General features: G+C 43.3%; 1 protein-coding gene across 1 annotated transcript in view; it reads left to right on the top strand.

The window, feature by feature from the left end:
• The first annotated feature begins 582 nt into the window (after positions 1-582).
• LOC117819481 (NLR family CARD domain-containing protein 3-like) overlaps positions 583-23394 on the top strand; it is a 44517-nt gene continuing 21705 nt past the window's right edge. Inside the window, exons 1-2 of the mRNA XM_034692874.1 lie at positions 583-2307; positions 4596-4769. Coding sequence (XP_034548765.1) covers positions 719-2307; positions 4596-4769 — 1763 coding nt within the window. The 5' untranslated portion in view covers positions 583-718. The remainder of the gene's footprint in view (positions 2308-4595; positions 4770-23394) is intronic.

Below are 23394 nucleotides of genomic sequence, written 5' to 3'. Positions count from 1 at the left end.
TCAACAAAGCAAAGTCTCCCCTGTCTGGCTGTCTGTCTATGAAGAGTGACCGGTCTAAAGGTGGAGCTCCAGACTTCAGTAAAGAACCAGGACCCTCAGACACAAAGTATGAGTTACTAATGTTTTCAAGTTTTAGTGGCTGTTGAGATTTAAAGAGAGCTTTTGATGAAAATGTTATTTAAGAGAAGATATCGTCTTCACAGAAAGAGGAAGAGGAGTCCGGATTCTGTGGAGGACCCATACAGGGACCAGTCTGGTTCCAAGAGATACATCTCCCGTCTGAAATGTGGAGAAAGTTCCAGGGCAGGACCAGGACTGAAGACAGCTGCTCGGACCAGGTCTGAACAAAGTAAGACTGTAAACCTGTCTGCTTGTTACATTGTCAGGTCTTTCTGAACGTCCCTGAATGGACTTCATGATCTTACCTGCTCTAGATGCTCTCATGGTTTCACTTCACTGATAACGAGCGTCGTTTCCTGATTGACATTTGATTGTTACACTTTCTGATTTGTTTTTGGTGACAGGTGGTCTGCAGAGGGTTTTAGATCAACACAAGACCAGTCTGAGGACCAGATGTGAGCATGTGAGTGAAGGAAGTGAGGAAACAGGAAGTAGAACCCTCCTCAACAGGATCTACACTGAGCTCTACATCACAGAGGGACAGAGTGAAGAGGTGAACACCCAACATGAGGTGAGACAGCTAGAGACCACCTCCAAGATGGAGATCCTCCAGGACACTTCCATCAAGTGCCAGGACATATTCAGAGCCTTACCTGGTCAACAGGAACCCATCAGAGTGGTTCTGACAGTCGGCGTCGCTGGTGTTGGAAAAACCTTCTCAGTGCAGAAGTTCACTCTGGACTGGGCCGAGGGCTCAGAGAACCAGGACCTCAGTCTGGTGGTTCTGCTTTCATTCAGGGAGCTGAACCTGATCAGAGATAAGCGGTACAGTCTCCTCCAGCTGCTCCATGAGTTCCATCCACTATTACAGAAGGTCCCAGCAGAGACGCTGGCTGTCTGTAAACTGGTGTTCATCTTTGACGGTCTGGACGAAAGCAGACTGTCTCTGGATTTCAACAACACTCAGGTTGTGTCTGACGTCACACAGAGCTCATCCATAAACCTGCTGTTAACAAACCTCATCCAGGGGAATCTGCTCCCCTCAGCTCTGGTCTGGATCACTTCTCGACCCGCAGCAGCCAATCAGATCCCTCCTTCACGCATTGACAGGGTCACAGAAGTCCGAGGCTTCACTGACGCCCAGAAGGAGGAGTACTTCAGGAGGAGGTTCAGTGATGAAGATCTGTCCAGCAGAATCATTTCACACATCGAGACCTCCAGGAGCCTCCACATCATGTGTCAGATCCCGGTCTTCTGCTGGATCACTGCTACAGTTCTGGAGCACATGATGAGCACAGAGCAGAGAGGAGAGCTGCCCAAGACCCTGACCGACATGTACTCACACTTCCTGCTGGTCCAGACCATGAGGAAGAGGAAGAAGTACGCTGAGGGTCCTGAGACCAGTCCTCAGGAGCTGATTGAGGCTGATGGGGAAGTTCTCCTGAAGCTGGGCAGGCTGGCGTTTGAACATCTGGAGGAAGGAAACATCATGTTCTACCAAGAAGACCTGGAGCGCTGTGGTCTGGATGTCACAGAGGCCTCGGTGTACTCAGGACTCTGTACAGAGATCTTCAAAAGAGAGTGTGTGGTCTTCCAGAAAACAGTCTACTGCTTCGTTCATCTGAGCATTCAGGAGTTTCTGGCTGCAGTCTACATGATCCACTGTTTCACAACCAGGGACAGAAAGGTACTGGCATCTTTTATGGTAGGAGAACATGTAAATTCATCCCTGGATGTCTTCCTGAAGAGGGTCATGGAGAAATCCCTCCTAAGTAGAAACGGTCACCTGGACCTGTTTGTCCGCTTCCTTCATGGACTCTCTCTGGAGTCAAACCGGAGACTCTTAGGAGGTCTGCTGGGTCACACAGACATCAGTCCAGAGATGATCCAAAGAGTCATCAACAACCTGAAGAAGATGAACAGTGATGAGATCTCTCCTGACAGAAGCATCAACATCTTCCACTGTCTGACGGAGACGAACGACCTCTCAGTCCATCAGGAGATCCAAGAGTTCCTGAAGTCAGAGAACAGATCAGAGGAACTCTCTGAGATCCAGTGCTCTGCTCTGGCCTACATGCTGCAGATGTCAGAGGAGGTTCTGGATGAGTTGAACCTGTATAAGTACAAAACATCAAGCCAGGGACGACTGAGACTGATGCCAGCTGTGAGGATATGCAGGAAGGCTCAGTAAGTCCAGATTTGATGGTCCTCATGTATCAGTGCAAATCAGCTGTTTGGTTCTTCCTGCTCTTTAAAGGAACCTGCATCATAAGACATGTTGACCTTGTTGGATTCACATTGTTCTCTTTTATATGTATGCTGTAAAACTAAACACAATAGATTTCTATAATGAAGAAGTTCTTCTGAATGTCATAGTTAGTTGTAAAGTTTAAAGTGGACCCTGATGGTCCTTTACAGTTTTGTGGTTCTTGATTGAATTGAAAGGACTCACAGCAGACTGGAGTCTCTGTTTACAACCAAACAAAAGAAACAGACAAAACCTCTGCGTCAGAAACTCTCAGACACACCTGATGAACCGCTCCTTGGTCTGGTCACTTAGTGGCCTGTATCAGGCTGTGTGAGGAGATCCAGATCAGATGGTGCTGTTTATGCAGTAAGGGACAGAGCATGAGAGACAGACGGCCTTTATACACCACCCATCCAAACAAAAAGTGGACCACTCTAATATTTTGTTGGACCGCCTTTAGCTTTGAGTACGGCACACATTCACCCTGGCATCGTTTCCATAAGCTTCTGCAATGTCACAACATTTATGCGGACATAAATGTTGTGACATTGCAGAAGCTTATGGAAACGATGCCAGGGTGAATGTGTGCCCTGGACGGATCCAGAGGTGCAGTAATTTTACATAAAGATCTTGTATGACGGTAGAGTCAGACTGCTGGGCAAAGTCTTCTCCAGCACATCTCAAAGGTCCTCAATGTGGCTGAGGTCTGGACTCTGTGGGGGTCAATCCATGTGTGAACATGAAGTCTCATGATCCCTGAACCCTTCATTCACAATGTGAACCCGATGAATCCTGGCACTGTCATCTTGAAATACACCCGTGCCATCAGGGAAGAAAACCTCCCCTGATGGAAAGACCTGGTTCAGTACTCAGAAAGACCTGGTTCAGTACTCTGCTGACCTCATTCTTTGGGCGCATAATGTTGGTGAACCTAGACCCCACCAACTGCAGCAACCCCAGATCATAACACCGCCCCCAAAGGATCGTACTGTAGGTACTGGGCATGTTGGGTGCATCACTTCATCCGCCTCTCTTCTTACCCTGATACTCCCATCACTCCCAGCAGTAGGCCAGGGAAGCTGGGGGCACTGTCCTGACTTTAGTACTCACCAAGCCATCAGGCAGCTTGGTGTAACTCCTCATCTCGTGCTTGCAGCAGTGTGTTGGGGTGAACTGCCTCAAACATGTTCACAGTTCCATTTAAGCTGGTGAATCTTTGGGACAGTTGCTGGATGATGATATCAAGACAGGCATTAAAAACGTTCACCCCAAAGTTGCTCTCTGCGTCAGTGAGGCGACAGTCTTCATCAAAGTGACCCCTAACTTTTCTGGTCCTGGTTGTTTCAAACTGTGATTGACTTCCCAATTAAGTAGCTAGAGCAAGACTGGCAGACTTTTGAACTAATTAAATGTGTCCAATATTAGAGATTTTATTAAGGGAAAGTTTTTCTTTTGTTCTTCTGCAGATATCTTGCACTCTTCTTTTTATATCATCAGCAGATCTTCTGTTTTTGCTCAAAGCATTCACCTTTTCACAGATGGCCTCCCCAAATCGTGTTTCTAACACTGAGATGTCTCTGCTGGAGTTCACAGATGTGTTTATGTGTGTCCTCCACTAAAACCTCCAACTCCATGGCTTCAAACTTCATTTTTCGTTTACGGCCACTCTGCTCTCCAAAACTATCCATGGTGACAGCTGGTAGCACACACAAAATCCTCATTTAAGGGCGGTCCGTTCCACTTTTGCACTTGTTGTCATTTGCGCACGCAGTCATAGTAGATCACCTGCAACACGCCCAGAAATAACATGTGCAATGTTTTAGTTTGCACACGCAATATAGTGCTCCTTATTTGAGATCTTAGTAGATCAGGCCCTGAGTCTTCACTTCTTCATGAAGCTAAAGTTGAACTTCACAAGATGCTCCACACTCCTGGTTTTAGTGCAGGCGGCTGGCTGCTCTTCTGATCTTCACATTTCAACATCTATGCTAACACAGACTAAGACTCTGACTTCTTCTCTTTACCACTGTTCTCCTCAGTTTGTGACTTTACTCTCTGAACTCAGAACACACTGTTGTTCACAGTATAGCAGATAAGAGGGGTGTTGATTGTTGACTGTTCCAGATCAGTCCTAAAGATGGCGCTGTGAATGCTGTGAATCAAGGGGAAGGAAAAATGTAACTTACCTTTTAATAATAACATGTTTTTAATATTTATGTCCTCACAGATTTGATCGCTGTGGACTCTCAGACACTCACTGTGAAGTTGTGGCCTCAGCTCTGAAGTCCAACCCGTCCCATCTGAGAGAGCTGAACCTGAGTAGGAACAAGCTGCAGGACTCAGGAGTGGAGCGTCTGTCTGCTGGTCTGAAGAGTCCAAACTATAAACTGGAGACTCTGGGGTCAGTTCAGTCTTTCTCTGTCTCTGTTCTGGATTTCTTGTGGAATTAATGGTTGAACCTCATTCAGACTCCTTCATATCATACATGCACATTTCTAGAAGTTTCTCTTCACTTTCTTTCTTTCTTTCTTTCTTTCTTTCTTTCTTTCTTTCTTTCTTTCTTTCTTTCTAAACAAAGATGGAGGAACATGTGCTGGACCTGTAGTTCAGTTCAATTCATGTTTGTGTTTTTTGATAAACGGTTGTGACTGCAGTGATGTTGATGGGTCCGCTTCCTTCATCTCAGACACATCAACATGTAAAAGGATGAAGTGAACTCACTATCCATGCATCCCAGGGACCCACACAGCTCATCTTTCCCTTCCAGAGCGATACACTATGTAGAACAAACTCATGTTTTAGTCCCAGTGATCAGAGAAACAGATCCTGTGAACACATTCTCACAACATGCTAGTTAAGCTGCTCCAACAACAACCAGCCATCAGCACAGATTTCATCCCTCAGGGAAACAAAGCTGACAGTGATAAAGTCCTGTTACTATAAACTCATGTTTCCCCGCTCATGTTGTGTTCACTCATGTTGATGTTTCACTGTGGAGGAGACGTGCTGTAGTGAAATACACTCAACACACTCCAGTGATTGTGAGGAGAATATGACGGCAGCGTTCCTTTCCTACGCTCAGACCACGTCTGCACATAGAAACTGTCATCATCAAGTTTCTGTTATTGACTGAGAGAGCAGTCCAAGCCTTATTCTCACCTCTGGTTTCTTTGACTGATTGATTTGGTGGAGATGAATCCCAGCAGTTTTCACTTTTTGTATTTGACGTTATCTAACCTCCATCCTGCTGCTGCTGCTGCTGCTGCTGCTGCTGCTGCTGCTGCTGCTGCTGCTGCTGCTGCTGCTGCTGCTGCTGCTGCTGCTGCTGCTGCTGCGTTCAGGTGTTTGGTGTTTCCATGGTCTCTATGTCTCAGATCTAATCCATCTGCACAGATTCTTAGACCACAAAGGATTTGAAGCAGGAACACTGCTGCAGAGTCCAAACTGTAGACGGAGCACTCTGACGTAAGACAACAGCTTTTCTTTTCTGTGATGAGATTAGCCTTTATTGTCATTGTACATAGTACGAATGAGATTTGGGAGAGCAGCTCCTTTAAAGTGCACACACAATATAATATAACAACACAAAAGGTAGATGTAGTTGTACAAAGAAAACAAAGAGAAGACAAAAGGGGCAAGACAAGATATCAGTGCAGGGTGGTTGAATTAATTCATAAATAAATGAATAACGAATATTGCACAGATAGTGGAGGTAGTTATTGTATGGGGGAAAGTGTCATCAGTCTGAGTTATGTCAGTGCAGGTTTGAGTTGAGTATGGTGACAGCTTTGGGGAAGAAGCTGTCCCTTAACGGCGTACCCTACGCAGGGGGTCCGCGTAGCTCCCGTACCTACGCCGAGGCCTACGCACGTAGCTGACGTGCACCTCCTCCAAAATGTAACTACGCGTAGAGCCGACGTGGACCGCAAGCTCTGTGATTGGTCCGCTCGGCAGCTTTGTCTTTCCCGCATTCATATCACTTCTGGGATCCCGGACATCGGCCACACATCGGCCGTGTATTTCATCTCCTCCTCTCTATTCTTCATGTAATCATGTCTGTATGATAAACAGCAACATGTATCAGCTGTAGATTAACAGAACACGCTCTGAATCTCTGTGGAAAAGGAAACAGAGATCGTAGCGGGGCCGGAAGCAGGCGACCGGCTATCAGAGAGACCACACTGCCCTCAAGCGTTTCGGTGGAGAATTGCTGCGCGACACAGACACACCGACGCACAAGTATGTGGGGCTCATGTCCGCGTCAGCCCCTGCTGTGTAGGGGAGACGCAGAAGTATAAATCAGCCTTAAGTCTGTTGGTTCTGGACCGTATAGACCTGTAGCGTCTGCCAGAGGGCAACAGGTCAAAGAGGTGGAAACCGGGGTGAGTGGTGTCCTTCAGGATGTTCCTGGCTCTGCTGAGACAGCGGGAGCTGTACATGCCACTTAGGGAGGGCAGAGGGCAGCCGATGATTTTCTGTGCTGTGTTAACCGCCCTCTCCACCCTCTTCCGGTCGGCCTCAGTGCAGCTGGAGTACCACACCGTGATAGCATAGGTCAGCAGGCTCTAAATTGAGGAACGATAGAAGGTCACCAGCAGCTGTGTGTTCAGATGTTCCTTCCTGAGCACCCACAGGAAGTGTAACCGCTGCTGGGCCTTCTTTACCAACGCTGTGGTGTTCACAGACCAGGAGAGGTCTGCAGAGATGTAGCAGTGTTAATATCCGGCCATCACACCTTTGGGTCCCAGAGAGACCTCATATTTTCACAGACCTGTGTTATCTTCTGCTGTTGTCCCAAACAAGCCCAAAACAACAGAGGGTCTATAAAAGCTGAACTCTCCTCAGAATGGTGGAAGAGCTTGGTTTGACTTGAATCTTCAGTCCTAAACGTAAAGCTCAAATCCACTTTTCATAAAGCTCAAATCCACAATTATAAAACACACCGTGGATCCACAAGCTCCAACAAAACAGCAGCAAGCTGCGTCCTCTACACAGAGACGGGCTGGTTGTCCACAAAGATGAACTCAACCTCCCCGTGATCTTTATGTCCTCTTCGCTCTCTCCAGAATATTTATTCTTCCTGTTCAGAGTTTGTTTTACCATCTTTCTGGGAACATCTTTCTAACTTTACTTCACCTTGTAATCATACAGATATCCCCACTTTTTTCATTTTGGATTAACAAAGATTGGATTCTTCGTGTTTATCAGGGAATATCGAAATCCATCATAGGAAAACAACACAAAATCCAATTTTATTGCTGTATTTTAATGGAAAATGGCTTTTGTTTGTTTGTTTTAAATTCTGCTACATATATTGAAACTGATTTGTGTTTCAGAATTGGACATAGAATGAACGGAAGGTACACGGACCATTATTGAATATTAATTTCATTTATGAGTCAAATAATGCGCACACATTTAGAAAATGAAAAGGCATTTCTGTTAATGCAATTAAATTTCAAATGTTTCATTTTCATTTTGGTACATTTATGCTTCCATAGCTAACAGCAACAACAAGTGCTTTACGGCAGCCTACAGTAGCTCTGCAGGGACACATGGTTCAAAAGGCAAACCCTCCCAAACACAGGTCTGTTACAGTCGTATTGAACACAGCTCTGCTGCTCCGCCTCCACTAACCATGGTGTTGCATTGATTGTAAGTGTTTGTTGGACTGTTGTTGCTGTTTGCTTTCAAAGATTTACACACTGCTGACCTTTTAGCCCCGGGGTTGCTAATGCTAAGCTACTCCCGTGTTTGTGTTCTGCTTCAAAGCATGCTTCAGTTTTTTTTTTTCAAATCCCAGATGGGCTCTGATCCAATAGTTGAGATCAGAATGGGGACATCAGTAAAAAGGTTCTTGTCCTCTGTAGTCTCTATTCTTTGTTCTTTAAGGACTCTATGTTTCAAACGGGGAGATCAGTTTGGTTGTTGTGCTCAGTAACTTGTAGAATTGTCTTCAAAGTGAACATGAAAAAGAAAGGTGATAAACCCTGATGGTGGCTCTGCACTAACAGAATTGGGATCAGATGTTTTTGTCATATTGCCCTCCACCAATCGTAGACGTGCTGGGCATTATTTACTTTCTGTTACTCCAAAAGTCTTTTCAGACGTTTTCAGATACTTTGTCATCTTTTGTCTAATCTAGAATCAGTTTGAGAATTGAGTTTGTGTCTGTCCAGCAGTTGGAGCTGCTGGCAGAGAACAGGAGGTGAAGTCAGTGCGTCTTTATTGAAGCAGCAGGATGTTGTCATTGATGTTGATCTGAACTCTGTTTCACTCTTTCTCTGTTTGAAACCTGCATCCTGTTAACTTCAGCTGTTTGGAGCCTCACTTTTCTTCATGTATACATCCTAAACCTTCCTCTGCTCTCTGCAGGTTTGAATACATTAGATTTCAATCTGAATCATTTCTTTCTGTCATTTCATCATTTCTTCTTCATACAGGTTGTGGAGCTGCAGTTTGTCAGAGATCAGCTGTGCTTCTCTGGCCTCAGCTCTGAAGTCCAACCCCTCCAATCTGAGAGAGCTGGACCTGAGTAACAACAAGCTGCAGGATTCAGGAGTGAAGCAGCTGTGTGATTTTCTGCAGAGTCCAAACTGCAGACTGGAGACTCTGAAGTGGTTGAGGGGCAGAACGATGATGAGCTACAGATTGAAAACCTTGAAGCTCCTGAGAGGAACTTTGCCTTGTGTTGATTTTGGCGACACCTGTGGACAAAGTGGTCTGTCTTATCTCTTTGCTGGTTTTGGTCTGAATATGTGTAAGTGCTTTTTGTAAACACAGTCTCATCCTGTTATCTTTGAATGGTCTAAAGTATCAGTGCCTGTGAATTAGGGCATGTACAGGACAGGATCAGCAAAGATCTGAAGAGAAGTGAAAAGTGGTCTCCATGACTTTAAAGTGAGTTCTTTACATTTCAAACACAAACTTCCTGTTAGACGGAGACAATGATGACACACAGTTTAAACACTGTAATGCAGGATGGAGGGATTCTACTGAATGTCATATATTCTGCTTCAGATCGTAAAGTTCACCTTTATGCTGACGACACAGTTTTGTATTGTAATGCTGCTAATGCTCAGTCTGCTGTGCGTTCTGTCCAATGCTGCTTAAATAGATAGATAGATAGATAGATAGATAGATAGATAGATAGATAGATAGATAGATAGATAGATAGATAGATAGATAGATAGATAGATAGATAGATAGATAGATAGATAGAAACGCCATCCCATAATGTCCTTATTCTGGGGCAGGTCCAGAATCTGTGTGTGTGGTTGCTCAGCGAGCACAGTTTCTCCATAACCTTATTGAGTGAGTTGGGCTCATTGTGGTCCCTGTCTCTGTAGTCCTGAAGAATCTTGTTCCAACCCTCCTCTTAAATTCCCTCCATACATTTGAATTGGTGCCTCGATGAACCTGGGAGCATCTTTCCTCCCATGAGTCCTGTGGTCTGTCTCTATTCATCTGGGTAGAAGCAGCGTGTTGTCTGTGTTCTTTGTTCTGAATAGGAGGTGAAGTCAGTGCGTCTTTATTGAAGCAGCACTATGTTGTCATTGGTGTTGATCTGAACTCTGTTTCACTCTTTCTCTGTTTGAAACCTGCATCCTGTTAGCTTCAGCTGTTTGGAGCCTCACTTTTCTTATTGGTTTTTAAAGGTACAGTGTGTAGTTTTTAGTGTCATTGATCAGAACAGACTTGGTAGAGATGGAATATAAAATCCTAAGTCAGTTTAAATCAGTGTGTGATCACCTGAATATAAAATCATTGTGTTGGTGTTCACTCAGAATGAGCTTTTTAGATCTACATGTGAGCAGGTCCTCTTCACTGAGACCTCCATGTTTCTACAGCAGCTCAGAACGGACCAACTGGTAACACACACGTTTTTGTATTCAGTGAGAGGCTGTGTGAAATGCACCGGTTGGACGACGGAGAAGAAGAGAGTGGTTGTTGGTGTGTGTTAAAGAATTTATTTTGATGGTAAAAACTTGACAAATGGAGGATCATACTTATCCTGCATCACAGGCGCTTCTTCTCCTCAAAGGCCACCGTCCCTTCACCAACAGGAGGGGTGAGCAGGGGAGTGTTTCAGTCTAGAATTTGAGTGCTAGGTGTTACTAAATATTCCCATTTCTACACACTGTACCTTTAAACATCTCTCTGCTCTCTACAGATTGAACACGTTGGATTTCAAGCTGGATCATTTCTTTCTAAAATGTCTTTATTTCTTCTTTATTCAGGTTGAGTCGCTGCAGTTTGACAAAGATCAGCTGTGCTTCTCTGGCCTCAGCTCTGAAGTCCAACCCCTTCCATCTGAGACAGCTGTGGCTGAATTTCAACAACCTGCAAGATTCAGACATGGAGCTGCTGCGTGATCTTAAGAAGAGTCCAGACTACAGACTGCAGACTCTGAGGTCAGTATAGAGTTGGAGTTAGTCCGTGCTGGTCTCTTCAGCGTTCCTCTAAACACAGTATCACAGCAGAACTTCAGGACATCCCACAAACTTTCAACCCTCCCAGAGGTTTCTCTCCTCAGTGAAGATGTGAGATCATAAATCATCAAAAGTGTCAAAGTGGAAAGTGATGATGCCTCTCCTACATTTTATCTCAGATGTAGAGATGGGACATAATGAAGTAGAAATACTTTGTTTCTGCTCTGAAGTCCAGTTTCAAGTTCTCTGAATGGAACATTTGATGTTTCTGTCTCCTTCTTTCTTTTGAAGCCGATACTTTAATACAGGGACCTGAACCTGATCCTCTTTGTACAGCAGACTGATCACTTTAATACAGGGACCTGAACCTGATCCTCTTTGTACAGCAGGCTGATCACTTTAATACAGGGACCCGATCCCGGAACCTCTTTGTACAGCAGGCTGATCCCTTTAATACAGGGACCTGAACCTGATCCTCTTTGTACAGCAGGCTGATCACTTTAATACAGGGACCTGAACCTGATCCTCTTTGTACAGCAGACTGATCACTTTAATACAGGGACCTGAACCTGATCCTCTTTGTACAGCAGGCTGATCACTTTAATACAGGGACCTGAACCTGATCCTCTTTGTACAGCAGGCTGATCACTTCAATACAGGGACCTGAACCTGATCCTCTTTGTACAGCAGGCTGATCACTTTAATACAGGGACCTGAACCTGATCCTCTTTGTACAGCAGGCTGATCACTTTAGCTTTAATGCATCAGATGAGAATCAGAGCTTCATCCACTACATTGGTCGGGCGTGGCTCTCTTGACAGAGCAGAAAGATACTGCACCATGGACTACCCAAAACCTGGTCTGCAGTAAGGGGTGCAGTATTAGTCTGCTGTTTAAAGGGTCCATTAGTCTGATGCACAAACAGAGACAGGTTCACATTCTGCTCACACAGAGCTCGTAACACACAGGGAGGATTTAAACACCTGTGACTGAGTGATGTTCAGCCAGGTGAGAAGCCAAAAGGCAAACAACATAAGAAAGTCCTGCTTTCATATTTAAACACAGAACACAGTGACAACAGTCAACACCACATGATGCCTTCAAGGACTCTGTCTGTCCCCTCAAGCTGCAAGAGTGCAATATATGAACCTGAGAGCTGAAAGGAAGCTACTTTACAACATCCCTCCACCTCTGGACTGAGCAGGACTGAAGTCTCTGCTGGTCTTTTGACTGGAGGATCTGCATCACAGCTGATGAAGTGAGTCTCAGAGTGTAAACACTGTTTGTCTGTTTTCTATCATCAGATGGAAGAACTAAGAGTCAGATGATCAGAGAGGGGATGGTCTTCCTCCTGCTGGCCAGAGAGGTGGAAACAGCAGCAGCTTGGATGTGGTGAGTCTCTGACTGAGCCGTGTTCCTGACAGACTGACGGACCAATCGCAACAGGTGGAGGTGACTCTCAGTGCTGCGGTCTGAAGACCAGCTCCACTCTCAGACTCAGGACCTGGACCTCAGATATCTTCTTCCACTGACTCTGAACTGAAATGACCTCCACAGGTTTGTTTTGTGGAGAACAACAAGAAAAATGAACACACTGATTGAATCTGTAGTTTTGTTCGTGCTGCAGCGCCACCCTGTGGGGATTTAGAGTAGTGCAGTGGATTTATCAGCTCATGTTCCTCCAGTAGAAGTAGACCCCCCCCCCCCCCTCTTTTAACACTCCGAACCATAAGTGATGACACAGGAAGAGCTGTCTTCCTGTCCAGATCCCCTTCTCCTGGTGATTAACTTTTTCCACATCGCCAGGAGAAAGGACGATAAAAATGTAATACAATGAATATTTAACAATGTTGGTTTGCTGTTTTATGTGTTTTAAACTCTTTGTAACAGAAAGATGCACCTCGACATAGAAGCATACTCAGAGACACTCACACACACACAGACCTTCTTACCTCTCTGCCAAATCAAGTCGTAAATACCTTTCTTTCCAGATCTCACTCTAAGGGACAAGTTTTAGACATTTCCAAAATGTATATTAACTCATGATTTTATCATTCTGAAGCTAAGATAAAAACTTTAATGTTGAGACTTTGATAAGAATATTGAAATTCCCAGAGTTCTATGATGTATAATGACAAAGTTATGAAACATGTTTTAATTGGGTTTTCTTCCTTGTGGTCAACACCGCCATCTAGAGGAGAAGACGTGGTAGATGTTGTATTGTGTAAACCCTGTGTGATAAGTTATGTTGGTTATTTTAACTTCTCACAAGTTATGAAATCTGCATCCTAAGATAATGATAATCATTAATGAGAACTCATCTTTGACGTTTAAGGTACGATGTATTTTCCCTGTGTCATAGATTACTTTGAATTGTTTGATTATGAAGAATTGTGCTTACTTTCACTTATCTTTTAAATCCATGACGGGCTTTAATTGAAGAGTATGCATTGGTGATAGCTGTAGTGATATGTTTATATTAACGAGATATTTCAAGAGAAGTTTGCGCTGTAATTATAATACAGATCCTTTATTCAGAGGGTGTTTAAAGTTGAAATCCAAAGGAGGAGGCCTATAAAAGTCTTCTGCTCTCCTTCCCCCTTCTCTTACGCTTCTCTGCTGCTGACCCTTACTCTTCCTGGACGCTCCTGCGTCTCTCCTTTTGGGAGCGCCTCTGTCAGGCCCCCCCGCTTCTTTTAGGCCTCTCCTAATACTGTAGGTCTTTTCATTTTCTTTTGTCCCTTGTGGCAATTCTAATTTTCTAGAAACCTTTTTCCGCTGTGAAACCAAACTCAGCGTTGATAAATTTTACCGGAACCAAAGTAACTTCTTTAAGTTTATCTTTTGTTCGACTAAAGTCTATTTTTAGTTTTAAGAACGTTTTTATTATTTTCAATCTTTTACACTAAAGCCACGCACAGCAAAGCACAGCTTACCTTTTGTTAAAGACATTATTCTTAGTCTACAAGACTTCTTTTTATATTTTTGACCACGAGTCATCACTCCCACATCTGGAGCAGCAGTCTGTGGACGAGACCACGTGACCACGCAACAGAACCAAGACGGGTACTCTGGGCCAGCCGATTCAAACCTCGTCTTCATGGCACCATCTTTCGGATCTTCAGATGAAAATCCGACAGACATGAAGACAACACGCCAAGAAACTGGAGCAAACTCCTCTGGACCCATCAGAGACTCGCTGACGGTTCTGGATGACAGTAAGACTGTTCCTGAATTTCTGTGGTCAAAGTTGATTTAGGCTTCATTCTGAAAGTCCCATAGTTTGACTATATTTCCAAATCAGAGATTTAAATTAGTGTTTGAAACTCTGTTTTAAACAACTAAACCAAATCACTATCACCAAATCATATAGTAGTGTACTACTAGCTATCCTTGCTTAAAGGTATCTTTGTCTGTTTATCCATATGTCTGTTATTCATCTATGTTCATTATCTGCCAGAATCAGAATCTATTCATCATTCTATTTACATTAAACTTCATATATTATAAAGGACTTTGTCTGTATATTCATTTCGAAGCAGGGTGGGCCAATGTGTTTGTAAAGAATTCATAACTTCAGATTTAAATTGTACCAGACTGATTTCTATTTGTTCAATCATTAGTGTTCAATTTTCATAATTAATCACTGTGATTAATCCTCAGGTTTCGATCCTGAGTGGTGCCCCATTGATTTATATGAGGAAAATTATATGAAATATGAATTTCATTAAAACATTTTTTTATTAAATTATTTATTTTGAAATATTAATTTCATATTTTAATATCTGAATTACCCATACACACCGCTACATATTAATAGATGAACAAAGTGAAACAACAAAGTGTGGATCCAGTGAAGGCTTTGTTCTTTTTCAAATGAAGACTCAGCGCAGAATGAAGTCTGGATTTTGGTGTAAAGTCAGCGTCTTAATATTTGATGGTGTGTCTGAAAGAATCAACTGAATAACAGACTCTAACGTTGATATTCATGAAGCATGTCTTTCAAACAGAGCTCACAGAGGAACACTCTCTGCTCTCCTCCTGGAGAATGAAGCAGTCTTTGGAAAGTTGATCCCAGCTTTCTGAGTCACTCTGCAGTTTTTATGATCCCATGGTTTCAGACAGATGTAGAGACCAACCTGCAGCACTGCTTTCTGCCAGCAGGTGTCACTGTTTCCAGTGTTTTACAGACTGCTGGGTCTGAATGGATTCATTATCCGTCTGCAGAAAACAATAAATGCTAAATCTATCTGTGTTTATGTTTCATGTTCAGATGTGTTTGTTTTCACAGCTTCTTTGGATTGTTCCTCTTTTGTCAAAATAACCTCCTCCTGGATTAAAGGGACCACAGTCTCTTCACCATCTACTTCATTGGGCTTCTGTAGTCCAGGACAGTCTGAAGAGACTTGAAGGGGACTTGAGTCTATCTGTTGTATTCATATGACATCTCTCCTTTACTCCATTAAAGAGGCGCTTTAACTCCACCAGATTGATTCAATAGATGATCCACATTTCCTCTGAGATCTCTTTGAATCTTTGAAAATGTTTGTGTTTCTGCTCTCAGACAGAAGAATTGATCTGTGCTGATGTGAATGTGTGTGTCTCTTGATAACTGAGGACAATAATGTATCTCTAATCAATATTTGAAGTGATTGACTGATCTCATTAGAATCAGTGTAAAAGTTTCACTCCTTCAAACAGTCTCTAACATCAGGGCAGAGGTCCTCATGTTACGTTCACACCAAACACAAATTTCTCGTGTCGCGCGAACGAATCCCATGGAAAGTCAATGTGTAGACGCGAATTCGCGCTGGGCAACGCGTTTGAAGCGACACGCGGCTAGATTGATGTGAATTTCACGTCTATCGCGTCTTCGAGCGAGTTCAAAATATTCAACTACAGCGACAAATCCGCGTGACGCTGTGGCGCGATGGCCAACCAGCATTGGGAGGAGAAGCTGACGAGGATTACGTCAGAAAGAGGGACTGGACTTCTTTCCAAAGTCTGCTTGTCAACTCTGTAGACGTGCAGGACTGGAGCCATGGAGCAGATGAACTTTATGAAAGTCATTAAAATGCTGGAATATCTGGTAAGTTCTGCTGATTTGTGTGTGCTACTTACTTCTAGAGATGGATTTTACTATTGTGAGTTAGCTAATGTAACCAGTTTGCACAATGGGCTCTGGCTAACGGTGTATTCATCGGCTTACTAGCAGTCATTTACTGTATGTTTTACCAGAGGAATCACGCCGAATGAAAGGGGAAAGTCTCTGGGACACGTACACGAGGGAGAGAGGGAGATCGAGCCAGAGGAAGAGTCTGCAGCTGGTTGGATAAATAACGTGACGCCCGTCTCTTCCTCATCCCACCATAAACAGAGAGAGGCAAGCGGTGAGGCCAGGAGAGAGGAAGGCCGCCGATGACAGACCAGGACCAGGGGAAGAACGGATCCCAGGGGACAGAGCAGGACCAGGGGAAGAACGGATCCCAGGGGACAGAGCAGGACCAGGGGAAGAACGGATCCCAGGGGACAGAGCAGGACGAATGGAGGATCAGAGAACAGATACAGAAAGAGGGGAGGCATCTGGAACCTCACAGTCTCTCACAGGTAAGTTTACAGGTGAGGAGTCAAACTTAAAAGCTGCAAACTGGAGTAGAAAATATTGTTTTTATGAATGGATAGCTCATTGTTTTTCACATTTCTTCATAACAGGACCAAGCCTACACTACTGTCTATGACTGCATGATAAATGAACTTGAATTAAAGGAACAGTCAAATAAGAACATGTCCACATCCTCATGCTTACATTCTTTAAAGAGCCATTGCATCAATGTGCTCCCTGGGATAAATCAGTATTTCTGATAAAGTCTGGGATGACTTTGTATATAAGAGCATGCTCTTAGTCTATGTTAAAACACAAATGCTGGATGATATCATGGCTGTATGATGAAGTACTGGGGGTAACATGTAATATTTTGAGTGCTGTAAACAGCTGGAATTAGCTGGAATCATCTCACACCAGTTTTTGAATGTCCAGGCATGACATTTAGCTTCTGATGATGCTGCAGAACAAGAGCCTGTGTGTTTATCATAATGACCAGTTGTGTATTTATTTCTTTTATGTTGAGTAATTTTAATATTTTAACTGAATTAATTCTACTACTTTTGATTTTGTGTAATAAAGTGGTTTCACACCATGTTCCTTTTTTTCAGGGTGAAAGATGACAAGGAAACCCACCAGAGAGGAGAGTGATGCTGCCTCTTCAAGCTTTGAGGAGGCCTCATCTGCCAGCCACCTAGCTTTTTGTCAGACACCCTGGTCCTCCCATGCAAAGGCTGCTGCTCCACCCAAAGGAATGTTATATTCCAAATCATAAACTAATGTATAATCCGGCAGTGTGTTACTTAATGTGGAAACATTCGAACAAGGTAACTGGGGCAACAGTCTTTGTAGGGACTGAGTCAGGTTTCCCATCATCTATTTTTTATCTTTCCCCCAAACACAGACACACCTCTTATCCTCATCATTCCACTTGTGTTGGTCAAAAGTTCAAAGGTGTCTTTGTTTTTATAAAGTCTGCAAAATAAAGGCACTGAATGTTGTTCAAAATAACTTGCATATTGTTTTTTCCCACCAAAAAAAAAAAAGGTTGACAGCCAGGTTTGGCTTGGTGTTTATACTTGCAGTCACATAATATGTACTGCATATAATATATGAAGTGGCCCAAAGTCTTAAGGGACTGCAAAAGAAATCTGTGTTGGATTGTGTCGAAGGCTTTGTCAATGTCCAGAAACAAAATAAGTGCCTTTGATTTGACTGCATCTGCATAATCTAGCAGATCTAAGATGAGTCTTATGTTACAGCTAATGTGTCTGTTTCTCAGAAACAAAAAGAGAATGGAGTCCAGACCTATTTTAAGTCTATTTGTATAAGTTAAATCCAGAATCTTTAATCAGTGGTTAAAAGGGTAATAGGACGCCAGTTTTCTATTAATAACGTGTTATGGATTGTCACCAGGACTGGACCCAAAAGCAGAACTCAGGCAAAGATGGATGTGAAAATACAAGTCTTTTATTTGTAGTTCTCCCTGTGGTAATGGCGCCGTGAATACAGAGCGGAGCAGTCCCTCTCTCCAGCGTACTCACACAGAGGGTAACTGGAGCTCAGGCAAAGGCAGGCAGGTTCAGCAGCAGACAGGGAAGCAATCAGCACGAGAGCAGGAAGCATGCACGGCAATCTCTGAAGCAAGATGGAAACACACAAGGACGTCAGCTAAACACACAAAGACATGCAAAACATAAATTCTTGAGGAGCCACGGACTCAGAATACCACTGAAAACTGAAGTACGATCTGGCGATGAGTAGGAGGAAATCCAGAGGCTTTATAGTAGAGGGTTGATTAGTGAATGGGCTTCACCTGGTGCTGCCTGTTGACTGGAAACCCCGCCCACATTCACCCACAAGAAACAAACAAGGGGAAGAGACACAGGAGGAGGAGTAACAGACAGGGAAATGACAAAACACACACACAAAGAAGGAGAGGGGAGGGCTGCCATGATGAGGATCATGACATAACGGGTCTTTCTCAGGTTTTGGTAAGAAAGCTAGAATTCATTGCTTCATTGTAGTTACCATCTCTCCTTGCTCTATGCATTCCTTATACATACAAAGCAAAGGTCTTTGAATAAGTTCCCAAAGTGCATATAGAATTCAACAGACAGACCATTAACACCTGGTGCTTTGCCTTTCTTAAGTCTGAGGTCTTCGTCTACAGAAGGTATGTATGGGTGAATTTTTTTCCAGGAATCGTTCACAGTCATCAGCCTTTAACTCTGATTCATATAGTCTAACAGAAAAATTAGTTACAAACTCAGAGATGACCTGAGTAGTTGAGTACCTGAGTAGTTCAAGCTGTCCTCTTAAAGTTCCTTTTCTCTAAAGCAAAGAACTCATTTGTGCTTCTTTCACCTTCTTCTAACCATTTGGCTCTGGATCTAATGAAGGCACCTTTCACCTGTTCAAGAAACATTTGATCCAGCTGTAGCTGCAGGTCCTTAATAGAATTTCTTCTTCCCAATTAAGATGATCTTTCCTCATAAGAAGGTCGAGTTCATGCATTAAAGTTGCTTCTTTTACTCTTTTTCATTTTTCAATTCTTTACTTCTCTTGAGGTCAACACTTCTGACCCCGTATTTGAAAAATCCCCAGTTTTACTTATAATGATTCACTGGACTTTTTTCAAGGAGTTCCTCTATAGGCAATCTTAACAGAGTCATTAAAGCACTCGTCTTTTAATCACTCCATCCTCACTGCAGCACACTGCTCATTACCGCATGACATCACTCACTCACAGCCAATCACACACTGGGGAAGCTCCTCCCACATGACAACACGCTGCAGCACACTGAACAGAACATGAGTCAGCGATATTTAACGTGTGACTTTGGGGCCTTCTCTACAGTGACAGGATGGGTTCAGTTGAACATTTTGGTTGTACCATGTCCAATGACAGTAAAGATATATTCTTCTTCTAAATAAATACAAATATTGTTTAATATAACATGATAGAATAATATGGTCATAATAATGAGGTCTAATATCATCTGCATGTTGTCACAGAGCTCTGTGTTTACCTGTTTACACCTTCACTGAAGAACACCTACTCTCTGTTTATCTGTCCTGAAGCATCACGGATCACTTTACCCACAATGCATCATTATGACATTATTGATTCATTCAAGGACAAATAGAAATCATGCACCTCTTTTCAAAGCCCGTGCTGGTTAATGATGAGCCTGATATGAAACTTTATTAACCTGACAGGAAATATAACAAGTGTTTTTACTAACAGACAAACTTTACTGTCAGACTTCTCTTCATGAAGAGAACCAAGAGAACCAACAGGAACATCAACAGGAGAAAGAACAGAGCAGGAATATTGACCTTCTATCTATGATATTAGAGATCATGACACTATTACTTTATACATTGAATCTGAGCAGATAGAAAACTCTGCAGCGTCCAATCAGGGAGTGATATTCCATAAGGGGGCGTGTCTGTGAAGGCTGTTCTAGTGTTTCCTCTCTCATCGCTCATCCAATTAGTCTCCTCCGTCCACTCTCCTCGGTCCTCCTGGATCATCAGGACTCAGCTGATTCTCCGTCAACACATCCACCTTTCAGAGATCATTACCTCCACCTGATGAGAGAAGAAGACGGACAACAGAAGTCATGAATCAGTGTTTACAGAGAGTCCCTTCATCAGCTGTCAGGCGAGCTGAGGAGAAGGAGGCAAGGACGACGTGCTGGTATTGAGGTTCAAGCTAAGAAAAGACGACATGGACCTGTCCTTCCACCCACCGTTATGGGGAATGTAAGATCTATCTACGATAAGGTGGACAAGCTAACCTAGCACCAGAGGGAATACTGGCAGAGTAGCATCATGCTAACAGAGCTAACACCGGACACGAATGCCACACTGGTAGGATTTCACCTGCTGTGGGCGGACAGGATACAGGAGAGCAAGACTGAACTAACTGGTGAAGAAGGCCAGCTCAGTCCTGGACCCTGTGGAGGTGGTGGCTGACAGGAGAATTATGGCCAAGCTGTCGTCTTTGATGGACTTTTTTTTTCTATATATATTCTTGTTGGAATTCTTATCTTTAAATGGAGAGAAGTCAGATGAAATTTGACTGTACTTGTACAATTACAATAAAGCTGATTCTGATTCTGATTCTAAGATATGAGTCACTTAACAGTGAAATGTTACTGTCTGTGCTCAGTCACACTTTGCCCTCAAATAGAACACTACAAGCATCAAACAGGAATGAACAAACACAAGACTGCGTCCTCTGAGGCTAATTAGCAGGCAAACTTTGAACTTAGTAAAGAAACAGAAAAATAAGAAGACTGATGGTTCAATGGACGCACAAATCACCTGAGATGGAGTACACACTAACAAGCACCAACACTCTGCAAAGAACTGGGAACTAATGTATCAATTCTCTGTACTCCATGCAGCAGATCAGCTGGTGTGAGAGCTGTGTCTTGGCGGCTCCTGTCCACTGATTGGCTAATCATTTTCCACTGTCTTAAAGCAACAGGCAGCCTTTTTAACAGACTTTCTTTCTGCTGGTTTATTTGCAGCTTTTCACACAAATCCAGCGTGAAAACTCGTTAGCTGCTACCAATAACAGTCTCAGATCACTCTACAGTAATCCTGGACTTGCATTTTAGCATGAAACCTAAGGGCTTTAAACATTGGAGGCTTGATTCCCTCTTACTCGCAGATGCAAACTTTTGCAAATATATCTCTGAATCTATTACCTTTTTTTGCAAGACTAACATAAATAATGAGACCTCCCCATCTTTGTTGTGGGATACCATCAAGGCTTATCTAAGGGGCAGAATTATTTCTTTTACATCTCATGCAAACAAAATGCGCAGATCTCGCCGGAAGTTTCTTGAAGACTCTATTGCTGATTTAGATAGCTCTCTTTTGTCCTCGGTTACACCTGACTTGCTTTAAGAAAGAACAGAACTCAACCTCCTTCTTACTACAGAGGCCGAACAACTTCTTCTTTCCTCTCGTGGCCTGATGTATGAACATGGAAATAAAAATGGTCGTCTTCTGGCACATCAGCTGAAGGCTAGAAAAGCATCGAATCAGATTACTCAGATAACTGACCAACTGGGCACAGTAACATCAGACCCAGACAAAATAAATGACACCTTTAGATCTTTTTTCTCCAATGTGTACACCTCAGAAACCACCGAACTCAATTTAACAATTTTTTTCAAAAAGTTAAATATGCCTAAAGTCTCACCTGATGACAATCAAAGGCTCACTGCTGCAATCACTCTTTCAGAAATTAAAGAAGCAATAAATTCAATGAATAGTGGCACATCTCCAGGCCATGAGGGATACCCAGCAGAGTTTTTTAAACGGTTCTTGGACCAGTTGGCACCTTTGTTGTTGGAAATGTTTAATCACTCTTACAGCCAGGGCACCCTACCACCTCTGCTTCAACAAGCCTCCATTTCTTTAATTTTCAAAGTTAAAGACCCATCGTCTTGTGCGTCCTATCGACCAATTTCGCTACTCTCGGTTGATGTGAAAATACTTGCATTTACTTACATTTAGAAGCTGTAATGTCCTCTCTTGTCTTTGAGGACCAAACAGGATTTATAAAGGGGAGACATTCATTTTCTAATATACGGAGACTCCTCGACGTCATTCACACCCTGCCTTCTCTTTCCAGCCCAGAAGTGGTGATATCCCTTGACGCAGAGAAGGCCTTTGACAGGGTTGAGTGGGCCTGTCTCTTCTTCTCCCTGCAACAGTTTGGATTTAGCACAGATTTAATTTTGTGGAACATACTACTTTACTCCTCCCCTTATGCCTCCGTCTGCACAAACGGCCAGCGCTCAGCACCGTTCCCTCTATTCCGAGGTATACGACAAGGTGCCCGCTCTCACCGTTACTATTTGCCCAAGCTATTGAGCCGCTATCAGTCGCCTTAAAACAGGAAGGGGGATTTAAGGGCATTAAGAGATGGGGTGTAGAACATAGAGTTGCATTATATGCTGACGACTTACTTCTGTATGTAAGTGACCCAATAACAAGTGTCCCACATATTCTTACATTATTGAACTCATTTGGTCGCATCTCTGGATACAAACTAAATAGCTCTAAAAGCGAATACCTCCCAATCAACCAACTGGCCATAGATATTCCACCATCATCTTTACCTTTTAAAGCACACTCAGAAATAAGTACCTTGGCATCATAATCACACAAACTATTCAAGCCCTGAAAGAAAAAAATCTCACTTCTTTAACAGCAACAGTTAAGTCTGACTTACAGAGGTGGAGCTCCCTGCCAGTGTCCCTTGCTGGCAGAATACAGATTATCAAAATGAATGTGCTGCCAAGATACCTCTACATTTTCCAATGCCTCCCCATTTTCCTCCCTAAAGCATTTTTTGTATCTATTAATGAGATTATCTCTTCCTTTATCTGGGCTGGTAAACACCCAAGAGCTAGTCGTGCAATACTCGGTAGAGACAGGTCGGTTGGGGGGCTGGGCTTACCCAGCATCATCGGCTATTATTGGGCAGCAAATGTCCATAAGATGACACTATGGTTCACCTCACCCCAATCCAATCGGTGCCAGATTGAGACAGCGTCATGCTCCACCTCGCTTCAAGCCTCGATATGCAGCCCCCTACCCTCTTCTTCTACTAACTTTACCTCCAACCCTGTGGTCATTGGTACATTAAAAATGTGGACATAAATAAGACGCCACTTCAGCTGGCTCACTGTCCCCCTTGCTACTCCACTATGTAATAATCATCTATTTATACCAGCAAAGATTGACCCACGATTTAACATCTTAAAAGATAAGGGACTCTGTAACTTAGGTGCTCTGTATATTGGCGGCGCATTTGCGAGCTTTAATCAACTAATTTACACTTTTAATCTACATAGTCCCGACTTTTTCCACTACTTCCAGCTGCGTAACTTTGCAAAGACCAACACAGAATCATTCCCACTTAGCCCAACACCTAGTGGAATAGATTTAGCACTCAAGGT

Source organism: Notolabrus celidotus, chromosome 9, assembly GCF_009762535.1.
Source record: "Notolabrus celidotus isolate fNotCel1 chromosome 9, fNotCel1.pri, whole genome shotgun sequence".
In the NCBI taxonomy this organism is placed as follows: domain Eukaryota; kingdom Metazoa; phylum Chordata; class Actinopteri; order Labriformes; family Labridae; genus Notolabrus; species Notolabrus celidotus.
This window is presented reverse-complemented; position numbering and strand designations above follow the sequence as displayed.